Raw genomic sequence first — 16,032 nt, forward strand, 5'->3', positions numbered from 1 at the left:
CAATAGCTCATCCAAACTGACCACTCTCCAAGTTTAAATCCAAGTTTAACCAGAACGTCGGGGGGGGGGGTAGGAAAAAACAAGGGGAAATAGGCTACCTTGCATAATGACTTAGCCACTCCCAGTCTCTATTTAAGCCTAAATTAATAGTATCCAATTTGCAAATGAATTCCAATTCAGCAATTTCTCGCTGGAGTCTGGATTTGAAGTTTTTTTGTTTTAAGATAGCGACCTTCATGTCTGTGATTGCGTGACACGGCTGTTACTCTGAAAATTATCATTTCTGTTGATGATATAAGAACCAGAACAGAATTCAGCTTCCTAACCCTTTGCCTGACAGAGCCAGCATCTGACTTTCTAAATATGTGGCTAGATCGTCTTTTCCAAACTTCTGAGAATGGAGTATGTGAAGCCTGGTATAATTGCATTAAAGAGGGGTAGGGTTTACTGATTCACACATGGAGAGGCGAGAAGAGTTCTTTGTTAATAGTTTGGTTGTATGATTTGTTTATCTAGGGTAACTAGGATAAGAGGATTGGTGCAATTGTTTGTATACATCAAAATAAAATAAGTCCATTCTCTTTCAACACCTGACAACGTATGTACCCACATACAGCCCCATGAGGACTTGGAAGCCCCCGGTTCAATTCCCTGCTTCACCACAGACAACCTGCATGACTGTGGGCAAATCATTAGCCTCAGTTCCTATCTGTACAATGAGGATAACAGCCCTGTGCTACTTCACGGGGGGCCGAGAGGATAAATATATTCAAGACTGTAAAGCCTTTGAGATGTACTGATGAAAAACGCTATGTAAGAGGCAGGTATTATTATTACCATTACATTTATATCAGACAACTCAGGGTGTGTCAGTCAGCACAAAGCCTTACCATATATCCAAAATGAGCAGGGTTGCAACAATAGCATACACGCCATCACTGAACGCCTCCACTCGTTCCTTACTCAAAGGTTCATTGAGATAAAAAGTGAAGGCCTCTAAGCGATGACGTTCCTCCTCCTCTTCTGGACCTGCCAACCATAATTCAGGAGTTTAGTTTGTATTCTGTATAAATCAAAACATTCAACAACAAGCTGTACACTAGAACTTCAACAGTCTAGTCTGATGCCCCTGCTCTCTCAAATCTCAAACTTGTGGAAGTAACAAGGCACTGCTCAATCTGACAATTCAATCACGCTGCTTTCCACTGCAGCCATTCCTTTCCTGTGGCTTATGTTGCCTGTTTCAATAAGAAGGCCTTCACGGCACGGGACTCATCTTAGAAGCATCTCACACACTGTAGGTACGAGGTGAACAATGACTCAATGTTAGTGTTTTAGTTTAATATTTTGATAAGTCACAAGACAGAAACCCTGTTACAGCTCAGGAATCTCTAATGGATCTTGGGGCTCCAGTCTGAGTGGAGGACTTCCATTAGTCATTTTTTATTAGCCCTTTCTCTGTCTTTAGAAGATAGAGCTCTAGTGCTACTCCAAATTAGATGGTCCCAGGTGCACTAAATACAGAAGAGCTACTGTCAAGGTTCCTTCCCCACTCTGAACTCTAGGGTACAGATGAGGGGACCTGCATGAAAAGCCCCCTACACTTATTCTTACCAGCTTAGGTTAAAACTTCCCCAAGGTACAAACTATTTTAACTTTTGTCCCTGGACTTTATTGCTGCCACCACCAAGCCTCTAACAAATATAACCGGGAAAGAGCCCACTTGGAAACGTCTTTCCCCTCAAAATCCCCTCAAGCCCTACACCTCCTTTCCTGAGGAAGGCTTGATAAAAATCCTCACCAATTTGCATAGGTGAACACAGACCCAAACCCTTGGATCTTAAGAACAATGAAAAAAGCAATCAGGTTCTTAAAAGAAGAATTTTAATAGAAGAAAAAGTAAAATCACCTCTGTAAAATCAGGATGGTAAATACCTTACAGGGTAATCAGATTCAAAACCTAGAGAATCCCTCTAGGCAAAACCTTAAGTTACAAAAAGACACAAAAACAGGAATATACATTTCATTCAGCACAACTTATTTTATCAGCCATTTAAACAAAACAGAATCTAACGCATATCTAACTAGATTGCTTATTAACCCTTTACAGGAGTTCTGACCTGCATTCCTGCTCTGGTCCCGGCAAAAGCAACACACAGACAGAGAGAAACCTTTGTTTCCTCCCCCCTCCAGCTTTGAAAGTATCTTGTCTCCTCATTGGTCATTTTGGTCAGGTGCCAGCGAGGTTATCTTTAGCTTCTTAACCCTTTACAGGTGAAAGGGTTTTTCCTCTTGCCAGGAGGGATTTAAAGGTAGTTAGCCTTCACTTTATATTTTTGACAGCTACCTATATCAAAAAAACACTTCCAGATTCAGAGAAGTAATCAGGCATTTCCAGGAATCAAAGGAAAACTCATATTTGAAAGCTAAATGAGTCAAACACCAGCATCTCATCTCTTTATAGTCCCTCTCAAGACCAAGCATCTGCTTCTACTGCTGTGATATGTCAAAGCATCATACTGCACACAACAAAAGTTACCATAATGCCATAAAGAAAAAGTGCATACAATGTCTTCTTTTTCCTTAGTCTTTATAGTTGTTTTATTATGTCATTTATTATTTTATTACACTTTATAAGTGTTTTATTATGTCATTTTGATATGAGAAAGGAAGAGGGTAACCATATAAATTGAGGGATATAGCTAGTGAAAAATTTGCAATAAAGCTGGATTTTCAAAGTGGCCTAAACTAATTAGGTGCCCAAATCTCACTGAGAATCAATGGGAGTTAAATGTCTTTAAAATCCCAGCCTAAATCTTGCAGGAAAGCTACCCTGGTCCCCACCTCCCTGGAGCAGCAAGATCTTTTGGCATGACTGGGGAGGGGGGATTGGGGAAGGGTACGGCTGCTAATGGCTTCAAACCAAAAAAGCAAGAGCCTGTGTCTGCAGCTCTACAAACAATCACCCCATGTGCTCCCAACCTACAGGCACCCACTTAGGCAACACCTCCCATATGTGCACGTCCTTGCTTGAGTCTATCCTCAACCATGGTACCCCTCACCTGAGGCCTGTTCCTGTATCAATCCCCATGACATAGCTGCTTCTAAGGAGCCACTCCAATGAGCTCTTCATTCACAGTCCCATGGGACACCCATAACATACACTCACTCCCCTGCAAAGGACTTCACCCACTTCCTGTGGTTCATTCCTTTCCATTGCACAATGGACCTCCCTTCCTCCTAGCCCCAGCTCAGCAAACAGCCTCTTCTGGAAAGGCCTGGGGCATGTCGACACACAGCAGGCATACTGCAGTGTCTATAACTGGTATAGGGAAAGCACTACAGTGTGGCTGCAGTTATATTAGTATAAAGGAGCTTATACCAGTATAACTATTTCTGCACAGCAGAAGGAATAAGCTATCCCCAGCATAAGGCACTTTCATACAGGTATAACTACGTCCACACTAAAGGTTTAGCTCTTGAAATAAAAAATAAATGAATGGACAAAATAACAAATCTCACACCCTGAGATTGTGAGCCCAGTACAAAATCTGTCTGCAAGCCAGGCCTCACTGCAAAGGCTTTTCGGTGCCTTGTGGTGAGGAGCATGCACCAGCAGCCCTGCCTGTGCTCTTCCTTTGCCCGCGTGGGAGAATATCACTCTGCTGCTCAGAAAGGCTGAGTGCTTACTGAGCTGGGGCCAAGCTCTTCATCCACCCAGCTCCTTGGCTCTCCCAAGCCAGCAGCCACCCATATGGGGAGGATGGAGTCCCATGTGCTCAGTAGAGGCCTTCAATCCTGTCCTACACAGTTTGTCTGCAGCAGCTGGGGAAGCTGCCTTCTTCCCCGCAAATCCAGTCTTTGGTCAGGAGAAGGGGTGCTTGGGCTTTGCAAGAAGTAAGCTCCCAGCTCTTCCCACAAGGCTGGACTCTGTGCTCAGCAGCCAGCTCTGGGAGGGGAACAGGGACCTTAGAGCCTTAGACGAGCGCACCCCAACCAAGGATGGGGTGGGGGAACTGAAAGGACAACTGAGGGGTGTATTAAGAGTAAGGGTAAGCAAATCTCATGCTTCAAGGCATTAAAGGATTGCCGCCACTGAGAGAAAAATATCTGCCCTCGCCCCACTCACAGTGCATTATGGAAAACCTTTCACTTCCTCTGAAGCATTAGGTGTTGGCAACCGGCAGAGGCAAAACCACAGCCTTTGTGAAACAACGATCTCGCTCTGTATGACAATCCTGTGTTCCAATATGCTGTCCCCCAGTCTCTTCACCTTGGCTTAACTCCACACCTAGCCCTCTTACCCTCTTCGTCCCTGCCCTGTCCCCCTCCACCATTCTTCCCTTCCCTCTTAGCTGATCCCTTCCTAACGAAATTCTCTCTCTCTCACACACATACAAAGTAGTGGAATAGCATGCCATTAGCTGCTATCACATTGCTCACTCTGCTGTGTGTTATACCCCTTCCCTCACCTGTGTCTGTCTGGTCTATAACTATTACAGACTGTTTGGGGAAGTGACCATGTACTACCCTATGAGGGCCTACCACAATAGGGCCCCATTCTTGGATGTTCCTTATGCACAACCATAATAAACATGTTTCAGAGTAGCAGCCGTGTTAGTCTGTATTCGCAAAACGAAAAGGAGGCACCTTAGAGACTAACAAATTTATTTGAGCATAAGCTTTCATGAGCTACAGCTCACTAAGAAGAATACAATACTTGTCTATTGCCAATGTTTCTTCTCTCCAAGTAGTTGACACTGCCCTCTGGAATACTTTGCTTGTATCTGTTCTATATACAACAGATTCTGTGATATTTTTTAAATATGAATTTGGGGAGGGGGAAGATACTACTACTGGGGCCAGAGCCAGTGATCAGACAGAGATCTCACTTCTGATATTAGTCAGTTACTATGCTCCTTTCCAAAGGGGTTGGAGGAGAAGCTTGATGTGTGTGTTTTCTTCAGGTATAGCTCAAATTAGGTATAGCCAGGAAAAAGGTTCCCAGAAAGAGATAGAATGGAAGGACAGAACTAAAAGTTTATTGGTGTGTCCCTAACAGAAACAGTGGAACTAGAATTACTAACAAGCTTGTTGTGGATTCTACTGCACCTTAAATCTTTTAAAACAGCTTCATTCAAATTTTGATAAGAAAGGGGACTGTGAAATACATCATATTTTAATATATCAACTTAACAATATAGTAGAGTATCTACAATTAAATGCACTCCTTATGGATACTGTTACTTACCACCAGTCTTATTTTTACACCAAATAATTAACCGAGTGATGTGTGGAAGAAAGATAACAAGCCCAAGCAGAACATAAGACTATAGAAAAAAATGAAAACAGTTTTAGTTTTCAGTTATTACAAGATAAATACAAATATTTTGTTTTAAATTAAAAATGAATTATTCTTTTTATCCTTGATTTAACATGCAACTCGTGAATTTGCAACATTGAAATACCCTGGCTGTAGTAGAAAATATACATTTTATGACAGTGATTGAACTGAACAATCACTACATTAACACATTTATCCAACAAATACATGAACACTACAATGTCAGTAGCTCACATGCAGTTTCTCAAGACTAATCTTCATCTTGAATATTATGAGCACACTCTAATATTTGCCTCCTCCACTATTAAGATTTACAAACTATGACCTACCTGTACATATATTTTACCTGCTTTAATCTTTCAACAACTCTCATTTTCTTTTCTTAGCTAATAAACCTTTACTTAGTTTACTAGAGAATTGGCTACCAGCGTTGTCTTTGGTGTAAGATCCAAAGTACCAACTGATCTGCGGTAAGTGACTGATCCTTTGGGACTGGGAGCAACCTGATGTGGTGTGATTTTTGATTTGAGCGACCTTTTATCACAAAGTTCAGTTTGTCTGGGTGGTAAGACAGACTGGAGAGTCTAGCAGCGGTAATCAATTATTTTTGGTCAAGGTCCAAATTTTTTGGTCAAGGTATAGTCAAGGTCCAGACTCCAGAGAAAATCATTCAAAAATAATAACAATAATGATAATAATAAGTACATAAAAATATTTTGCAGTCCATTCAAAAGCATCTGGCGGTCTGGATTTGGCCCCCAGTCTGCCTGTTGACTACTCCCTGGTCTAAGGGCACTGTCTGTGACTCCATGGTAAGATTAGTATACTTATCCAATTCGCTGTAGCTCACAAAAGCTTATGCTCAAATAAATTGGTTAGTCTCTAAGGTGCCACAAGCCCTCCTTTTCTTTTTGCGGATACAGACTAACACGGCTACTACTCTGAAACCTATAGTTATCTAGTTCACATTTGTCACTGTCTTGGTGAAATCTAATTCTAGAACACACTACCACTTTGGGCTGTGTCTCCTGTTTTTTTGCCCTGAGGTAGGCACTCACAGATGTGAGTCATTCCAGACAGCATGACAACTAGCACAAGCACTACTTCAGTCCTCCAGATAGTGCCTAAAAGAGCACAGGATGTGGGTTAGCCCCTTACAGAGGAGTACATTGGTGAATGACTCATTCTGCATTGTGTATAGTGGAAATTGGGGGGGGGGGAAAGGTTGGGGGGGGGTGTCAGAGAAAGGGAAAACAGGTTGTGCTTATTTTAAATTAAGTTGTCAAGTTTTTGCATACTTTGGCTTTGTAATTCAAGACGAGTCACCTCAACCCTGTGAATATATCAAAAGGTTGATGCAGTCTGTGGAATAGTCTCAAGTAAAAGTCAAACGAAAGAAGTACAAAATGCCTGAAGGGGCATCAAGCAGAAGCAGGGTATCTCAGGAGCAGCTCCATAAAGAGACTTTGTTTAGAGGACTCTGTCTGTGGATGCTGAGAGCTGGAGGGAGCTGAGCTGGTCACTGGTTTCCATTTAATGAAGATGGAATAGGAGTTGGCTGTGAGTGCCTGGGACTCAGCCAGAGGAGTTTGTTTTGGGATGGCAAGTCTGATCATTAGCTGCTGACTGATCTACTGATTCTAGCTGTTCTTGTGCTGTGTCAATGACAGGAACTACATTTGTCAGGCTTTTTAGCCTGTTTCTTATGTAATTTGATGTTTATTTTACCTACCCTCACACATTAATTTTGTTCCATCTGTTTATGATCAGCAACCTGCTGCCTTAAAGTTACTGTTAGCCTGAAAGATCTTCCTCTGAAGAGGCATTACAAGAGTGTGTCCAGACCTGAGAAGCTAAAACAAATAGACAAGGATAGCAGCAGAGCATTTTTCTGATGTCCATGACACATCATCATACTGCTTCCTGTGATCTAAAAGACTTCACGGGATGACAGTGTTTCAGATTAAGCCACGTGACGGCAGGTAATCGAGAAACAAATCAGTGTTCTGGAAATTCTGTGGTACAGAAATTTGACATGGGAAAGACTTTAGATCACTGAGTCTATGGGTTCCCAACCTGAGGAGTTTCAGGCAGACCTAGGGAGTTGCGACCTAGATGGGAGTCGCAACCTAGATGGGAGTCATGACGCAACTGTCTTTTCAGCTGTAATGATACGGGAGGGGACGAGAACCACTACCTAATCCACTCGTCAGCTGGCGTCAGAGCGTCCCCTGTGTTACAATATCTAGCATTTTGTGCAGACGCGCTTTAGATCTGCTCAGTGGTGGGGCTTAAACTGCTGAATTATACAAGGTTAAGGTTGGGTACGATAATCAGTGTGACACTTTATTAGGCAGAATACTGAATGTGACTGATGAAGTTTGTCAGGTCACACTTTCAACCAGTACAACGTGTTTTTTAGAATGATTGTTGTTTAAAGAGCTTACCATTGGGATAAAGAAAAAGGAGAAGACGGCGGCTAAAAAGCAGAGGACTGGTCCTCTTAGAATGATCTGTAAGATATGATGTTTGTAGAAGGCCTGGTTTTCAGACATCTGTATCTGGTGATTCAGCAAGTAGGGATGATAGAAGCCATAGGCTACTATCACTGCCTGCAGAGAGGAGAAAATTATTGATTTACAGTGGATATTTACACAAGTCAAAACTGTAATTCTAAATTGGGACCCAACCAATAGAAAACCTCGAATACAACAAGCCCCAGAGCATGCTAACTGCTGCTCTCTGCTCTCCTGAGAAGGGCTGATCTGACAGGAATGGAGAGGGGAATCTCACAGGCTCCGGCACTGCGTAACACTAAGGGTACATCTGCACTGCTGCCGGGACCAAGCCTCCCAGCCCAGCTAGACAGACTTGCTCTAGCTCTGCTGAAGCCAGTGCACTAGCAGCAGGGACGCTGTGGCATGGGCTGCGGCTCAGGATAGCCACCTGAGCTGAGACCCAGGGAGTCAGGAGGACTTGGACTTGGGTGGTTAGCCTGAGCTGCTGCCTGTGCCCCAATGTCCACACTGTTATTTCTGGTGTGCTAACTTGAACAGAGCTAGTGGGAGTCTGTCTACCTGGGCTGAGAGGCTCACTGCCAGCTGCAGTGAAGACATCTCCACCATGCATGTTAGGGTGCACTAATGGAGGATGTGTACATCACCACCTCTGCACACATGAGCAAGACCCTGGGCCTTATTATTCTGAAGTGCAAGGAGACCCACCACAGCAACTAGCAGGCAGCTAGGCATTCCCCCAGAGGAAAACACATGCTGCAGGTCAGGGGAAAGTGGGACCTATAGAGGAAAGGGATTTGTGAAGGTCTGAAGAGGTCGGCCAAAGGGTAAATACTTGAACTTCAGATATGTATCTAAACCAGTCTCTGAACTTTTCCACTGACAGTGCCTAGGACTGATTGTGCCTAGGACGCCACTGTGCTAGGCGCTGTACAAACTCAAAACAAAAGCATGGTCCCTGCCCCCCAACTTTCAATCTAATGAATCTCTTTCCATCTTTAACCTGTTCACCAAATCATTTAAACACACACACACATGAACGTTTCACTGCCCACTCCCGCTGGCCCAAGGTCACCCCACTTTGGTAAGAAAGTGATGAGATCTTTCAGACAGTATTTCTGGGGGGATAAATAAAAATTTACAATTTTATCAGGAGAGAATAATTTTAATTATTTCTACTAATTGAAATTTGTTTGCTTGTGCAAATGGCAAGATTTCACCCAACAATGGATTTCATAGAAATCAGGGTTGGAAGGGACCTCAGGAGATCATCTAGTCCAACCCCGTGCTCAAAGCAGGACCAATCCCCAATTTTTGCCCCAGATCCCTAAATGGCCCCCTCAAGGACTGAACTCACAACCCTGGGTTTAGCAGGCCAATGCTCAAACCAATGAGCTATCCCTTCCCCCACCCCCGCAAAAAAATAAAAATAAAATAAAATTTCTTAACTGGAAGGAACCATTGAGTTGGTCATTTGAAAGGTCATTGAGTCCACTCCCCTGCCTTCACAGCAGGACCAAGTACTGTCCCTTATTTTGCCCCAGATCACTAAATTGCTAATGCTCAAACCACTGAGCTACCCCTTCTGAAAGTACTGAAGAAAGCATTTGGTTTGGCAAACAAACCAACAGTGAAAATGAATAGGCTGGCCAAGCTGTGCCAACTGCTTTCCATGCTCTTCATGCCAACGGAGTCTGGAAATGTGTGAAGTCAGGAATCCATTTTTCTTCTTCTGATAACTACTGCAGGACCAGGTGCTTAGAAATGCTTTCAGGACCAGAAACCATTTTAACTGGTTCCTAGCCATGGCAGGCCATGAGCTATTGCACTTACTAAATCAGGGAGAGGGCTAGTGGTTTGAGAGGGACTGTGAGTCAGAAGGCTGGGTTTTTTTCAGCCTCTGCCAGACTCGTTGTTATACCTAGTTATAACACATAGTTATGCAGAGATTTTGTATTCTCTCCCCACCACCACACCCCATATGACATTTTTGTTCTGTGTTTGCACTGTGCCTAGCACAATGCGGTCCTGCTCCATGAGTGAGGCTCCTTGAGCAAAATAAGTTCAGAGGCTGGTATAGATGTTAAAAATGCCTGACAATCTAGCAGCACAGAACTCAGTCTCAGGTCCGGCTGAAAGGGAGCCATTGCAGAGGTAAGAGGTACTGGACTACATTCAGCCAGCTAGATGATAGGATGTGTAAATTACATCTCCCTGTGCCTACAAGTCACCTAACTCTCTGGGGGAAACTCATTCCGAGGGAGGATGGAACTGCCAGCTTCTCCCACTTGGTGTTTTTGCCTGGCGAGGACTGATTTGATTTCCACTAGTAAGTCGCTAGGAGGGAATTCACTAATCAGTGCATCTTCTAGCCACACCCACTCAGTGGCAAGGGCTGCTTACTTTTCAGACAGTGCTGGCTCTGACACCACCAGTGACAAGGAGGTAACAGTTGCCTTGCATCACTGCAGTCTCACCTCACTGGGCTTTGACTTACCAGGGTCCTGAGTAGCAGAAGCAGATGTAAACTTTGGGTTGAATTTAGCACACTAAGATTTGTGTGACTAAGGAGAGACTTCACAGAGTAAACATTACAAAAAGTTTGCAAAGATTTTAGTAACTGGGGCATAGGTGCTGGGGGTTCTGCTGCACCCCCTGGCCTGAAGTGGTTTCCATCATAGTGGTTTGCGTTTTGGTTCAATGGCTCTCAGCACCGCTGAACTGGGGTTTCATTTTCCCTTCAGAAAGCAAGTCCTCTCCTCAAAAACCTCAAGGCTGCTAATGTTTTGTACATCATTTAAAATCTGAAGTTCAAAACTTTCAGCCAATATAAAGCACTTAGTTCAAGGTGTAGCAGTTCAACAGAGCGGCAAGTAAAATCATACTGGAGTTCAAATGGAAAGATATAGTACAGTAATAGTGACGATTGTGAAGTCCACTCTTGAAACCTACCTGGGCTAGAATGTATGTATTTTATTAGAGAATTGGAGTTCCCATACTTCCAAGTATGTAGAGAGCTTATTTCTAGCTCTGGTGATTCATAAAATATTGTGATTTAAATCTGTCACTTGTCTCTCACAAGCATTGCCTCAATACAGTCCAGTATAATCCTGGACTTAATACATGAAGTCATGGTCCTGTGACCAGTGCAATTTTCAATCCCGTCGATAAAGGTAACTGTTTCATTAAGATTTGCTGTTCCCTTATACTTAATGGTTAAAAATAAGGTGGAGCCCTTGTACCTGTACTAAAAAGCTCGCAGAACAAAATATTGAGCAGCCATTCAGAACTCCAGTAAGGGGGGGGAAATCATCATCATCATACAGTCCATCAACTGCTACTTTTCGAGTTCCTTTTTAGAACAAATTTATCATGATTCAATGGGCTTTGAACTTCCTGATTTGGTTGCATCTGTGTCTTTATTGGCATTTCAAATGCTTTAATTTTTTCATACTGCAAGATAACTAGCTTGACTTGGGATAGTGAAAACAGTCACCACATGATTTGGCACTTGTCTGAGTTACCAATCTTTCACTATCACAAAAACCATACACTAATAATAGCAATATCACAAAATTTTATATGAAGCTTTCCTAATGTTCTAGATCTATATTAATAAATCTAATTGTACTTCAATCTAATAAAATCTAGTCTCTAATAATGAATGGAAAAAGTAAACAAGTGACACCCGTACCTGGATAAGGCCGATGACAATAGCACAAGTACTAAACATGAAAATACCAAAAGGTACACCTGGAAAGGAGGCCATTAAGGAAAACTACAAGAAAAATGTAAACAGGTTAAATAATTCCTTAAGATGTAATAAAGGAAAGCAGCAGAGATGAGGAATTTACTAGTTCTACTTTCATTTAACCTTAAAACTTGAACAATCCAAACAAGACAAATTCCTCCTTGGCATAACTCCACTGACTGTAAGCTACAAGTATGCCCAACTCATGCAATACATGGCTTCCACGGTCATTGGGGTGTTCATAGATTTGGTGTTGCAGGAGTTGTTAAACGGTAGAGAGAGGCCCAAAGCAACTGACTAACCCTGAACTCCTTCGTACCAGCTTTGGTCCCCAATCCTGCAATTGACTCTGTATGACCAGATCCCTGCACCCGCACCATACTCACTGCAGGACTGGGGACTCAGTGGCTATGGTCCTCACCATGACTGCTATGTCAGCTGCTTTCAGCTGAGCCTGCTGTACATACAATGTTACCAATAGTACATTAGAAGGGTGGGGAGATTGCTAAGTCCAGCTCCCCAAAGTTAGGAAATGCCAGAAATAAGTCTGCCTGTGCAACCTGAATTCAGTCCTCTTGCGCGTATCCATTATAACACAGTCTTTAGTTACATGACCCAATACTTTTTGCCACAGAATCTTGGCCTTGTTCAGCGCACGAGATGAATGGTGCTCAGTGAATGGGGAGTTATTCAATATTTCAGTTCCACATACGGCACAGGGCTGGATGCCACCATGGCAATGCTGATGGTCTGTCATGAGCATAATGCCTGGCATCCCAAGTTGCCCAACTCTATGGTGTTGAGCAGAGGGGGGGGGATATGTGATGGGGCAAGGCCAGATGGCTATAGAAAAGTAGTGGGAGATAGACATATTAGCTCCAGGTTAAACAAATCCCTGGTACAAAGGATAAGTGAAATGGCAACTGTTCCAGGTCAATTAAGATACCTGGGGCCAATCAAGAACTTTCCAGAAGGCAGGGAGAATGCTAGGTTGATTGGGATACCTGAAGCCAATCAGGGGCTGGCTGAAACTAGTTAAAAGCCTCCCAGTTAGTCAGGTGGGGGTGCACTTCAGGAGCTGTGGGAGGAAGTTGCGCTGTTGGAGAGACTGAGTAGTACACATCATATCAGGCACAAGGAAGGAGGCCCTGAGGTAAGGGTGAAGTGGAGCTTGAGGAAGTGAGGGCTGCTGTGGGGGAAGTAGCCCAGGGAATTGTACATGTCATGTTTCTAAAAGGTCAGCTACAATAGCTGATACTATTAGGGTCCCTGGGCTGGAGCCTGGAGTAGAGGGTGGGCCTGGGCTCCCCCCCCATGTTTGCCCCCTGATTAATCACTGAGACTGGGAGACAACAGAGACTGTGCAAGGAAGGATAACTTCTCCTCACCTCCCTTGCTGGCTTATGATGAAAATGGCTCAGTAGACTGTGACCCTTGTCTCTAGAGAGAGAAGGGTTATGTGGAGGATCACAGTGAGCCTCTGTGGCTAGCGAAATCCACCAGGAAACACGGGACCCACGGAGGCAAGGACAGAGCTTTGTCACTATACATATATATATATATATATATATATATAAATAATATGTTTGTGTGTGTATGTATACATACACATACACACACACACAAACATATTATATACACACACACATACACAACTCATTACAGTATACACAAAGAGCCCCCCAAAAGCCCAATTTTGGACATCTGCATTAAATGAAAAAATTCTTAAAAAGAACCCCCCAAAATGAAATTAATAAACGCACATCAAGAAGCCCTAATCATGTTTTAATGTGTTAAGTTTTTAGGATTATCAGAAAAATAATACATATGCACTGCAGTGGGGTTCAGGAGTCATAATAATGCTCTCTAGAGTTTCTGAATGCTTTGATTAGGTATTTTTTAGAGTTAAAGCAGCCATATTAAACATGAATGAAAATGTAAAGCTTACTTACCGTGTATGGCAAGAAAGTTATGAGCATCATACATGCCTAGAAGGGAAAAAAAGCATGTTTGAAATACAAGCTCGACTAACAGAGCAGTAGCTGTGTTAGATAAGGTTGACTAAGTCCTGGGAGTCCATCGCTGTTAGGGATTACACCAACAAATAAATAATTTTAATTGCTAATGCAGGCATTGCCTTAAGAAAAAGCATTTGTTCCTGAAGTTGCTACCTGAACCCTGCAGGGAATGGACTACTATGGAGCAGACTTAAGTGTTTTCTTAGGCCAAGTCTACATTATAAACTTACACTGGTATAACTATGTTGCTCAGGGGTGTGAAAAATCCACAACCCTGAACAACGCAGTTATACTGACCTCACCCACGATGTAGACAGCGCTGTGTTGACAGAAGGGCTTCTCCCATTAACAGAGCTACCACCTCTTGCAGAGGTGGATTAACTACACCAACGAGCGAAGCTCTCCCATCAGCATAGTAGTGTTTTCACTGAAGTGCATTAAGCGTAGACCTGCCCTAAGTCAGAGTATTCAACAGAGCTGACTGTTTGGCCTTGACACTTCAACTCCAGGCTTATTTTAGCAGTATTAGAATGTCTTTCATCACTACTCTAGTTTTATACAGATATATATTTTGTCTTTATAGCAGATCTATATTTAGTTTATGATCTTATTTCACTTCCTAGGCCTTCTAAAGTAGTAATGCAGAAATTTGATATTTTCCCCCCGGGTTTCAAACATCTCTAATTTGAGCTGGTTGAAAGTACACATCTATCTGATCCCCAATGTTTTACATATTAAAAAAAAAACAAGCTAAAAAAAGAGAACATTAACCACATAAATATGTATTGTCTTAAAAGCTATGTTAGAAGAGGATTAAATGTCTTTACCAATTCCTCAATAATTCATTGATTGTAATGTTATCTTAGCCCTTGTCTACTCTGGCAAGTTTCTAAGCAGTAAAGCAGCTTTCTGCATTGTAACTCCTGAGGTGTACACACTGCCAAGCCACTTAGTGCGCAGAGACTGTGCAGTTGCAACGCTGTAAAAAACCCACCCTGACGAGAGGCTTAGAGCTTTCTGCACTGGAGCTACAGTGCTATGGTGCCAATGTAGACACCCTGGTCGATTACAGCGCCCCGATTGGCCTCCGGGAGGTGTCCCACAATGCCTGTTCTTGCTTCTCTGGTCATCAGTTTGAACTCTACTGCCCTGCCCTCAGGTGACGAACCGTGAGCTCCACCCCTTAAATTCTTTGGGAATTTTGAAAGTCCCCTTCCTGTTTGCTCGGTGATGCGTGCAGTGGTCTCAGCGTATCTTTCCAGGTGACCATGCCTGCTCCACGCACCAGGCGATCCCCCGCTTGGAGCAATGCTGAGCTGGTGGACCTGATCAGCATTTGGGGAGAGGAGGCAGTGCAGTCATAGCTGTGCTCCAGCCGTAGGAATTATAATACCTACAGACAGATTTCACAATGCATGACAGAAAGGTGCCATGACCAGGACACACTGCAGTGCAGTGTCAAAGTGAAGGAGCTGCGGAACGCCTACCACAAAGCGCAGGAGGCAAACCGCCGCCCTGGTGCTGCGCCTGCGAGCTGCCAGCTCTACAAAGAGCTGGACGCGATACTCAGTGGCAACCCCACCTCCACTGCGAAGGCCACTGTGGATATTTCGGTGGCTCGCATGCCAATCGAGAGTGGACCGAGCCAGGAGGAGGAAATCTTGGATGAGGATGTGGAGGGGGCGGGGGACCCTGAGGCAGGGGACGACTCAGAGGTCAGAGATGCATGCTGTCAGAAGCTCTTCTCTACCCCGGAGGAGGCTAGCCAGTCACAGCTGTTGGAGCTTGGCGAAGCATAAACAGGAGAGGAGGCCCCTGGTAAGTGCCTTTGATTTTGGGAATCACTGAAGCGAGTTGCTGGGGGCAGGAGGGTTGCAGAAAATAGGGTTGTGTCTATATGATGCGCGTACCACCACATGTGTAGTCTGAGCGGCAGATAGGGTGGTGTTTGACTCCCTCACTTCACAGGAATCTGCCTCAGAGATCTCCACAAACTCTCATGGAGATACTGGGCAGTCTGCTGCTGCAGGTTCTTTGGCAGAGCTGCTTTGTTTCTTGCCCCATTAAGGGTAAGTTTCCCATGCCACTCTGCCATCATGGAGGGGCAGGGGGGGACCAATGCTGCACACAGGCGAGCTGCAAAAGGGCCAGGGCGGAAGCCACAGTCTTGGAGAAGACCCTCCCTTGATTCCCTGCTCACTCTCAGCTGCGAGATATCTTCCATAATGAACACAGCCTGTGGAAAATGTGGGGACAGTAATGCTACAGTGCTGGCTCCCACAAAGAGCCACATGCTCAGTGTACACTCATTTCCCCTGCCCCTGTGGTTACTCACCATTTTAGGGGTCTTGTGGCTCATGTGTGCTTGCCTAAAGTCAGCCAGTTAGTGATAGGTATGTGAAT

At 43.8% G+C, this 16,032-nt stretch overlaps 1 protein-coding gene across 4 annotated transcripts in view; it reads right to left on the minus strand.

Moving 5' to 3' along the window:
• The window catches only part of TMEM175 (transmembrane protein 175), a 51,076-nt gene that overhangs the window by 3,097 nt on the left and 31,947 nt on the right, over positions 1-16,032 (minus strand). For 3 of the 4 annotated variants that reach the window (XM_048851484.2, XM_075128890.1, XM_075128891.1), the window contains 5 exons: positions 13,564-13,599; positions 11,555-11,638; positions 7,792-7,956; positions 5,252-5,330; positions 891-1,029 (listed from right to left, as the gene is read on the minus strand). In XM_048851484.2, coding sequence (XP_048707441.1) covers positions 891-1,029; positions 5,252-5,330; positions 7,792-7,956; positions 11,555-11,638; positions 13,564-13,599 — 503 coding nt within the window. The remainder of the gene's footprint in view (positions 1-890; positions 1,030-5,251; positions 5,331-7,791; positions 7,957-11,554; positions 11,639-13,563; positions 13,600-16,032) is intronic. The other variant, XM_048851485.2, reaches the window with a different exon arrangement.

The sequence above is a fragment of the Caretta caretta genome, chromosome 5, assembly GCF_965140235.1.
Source record: "Caretta caretta isolate rCarCar2 chromosome 5, rCarCar1.hap1, whole genome shotgun sequence".
Taxonomy (NCBI): domain Eukaryota; kingdom Metazoa; phylum Chordata; order Testudines; family Cheloniidae; genus Caretta; species Caretta caretta.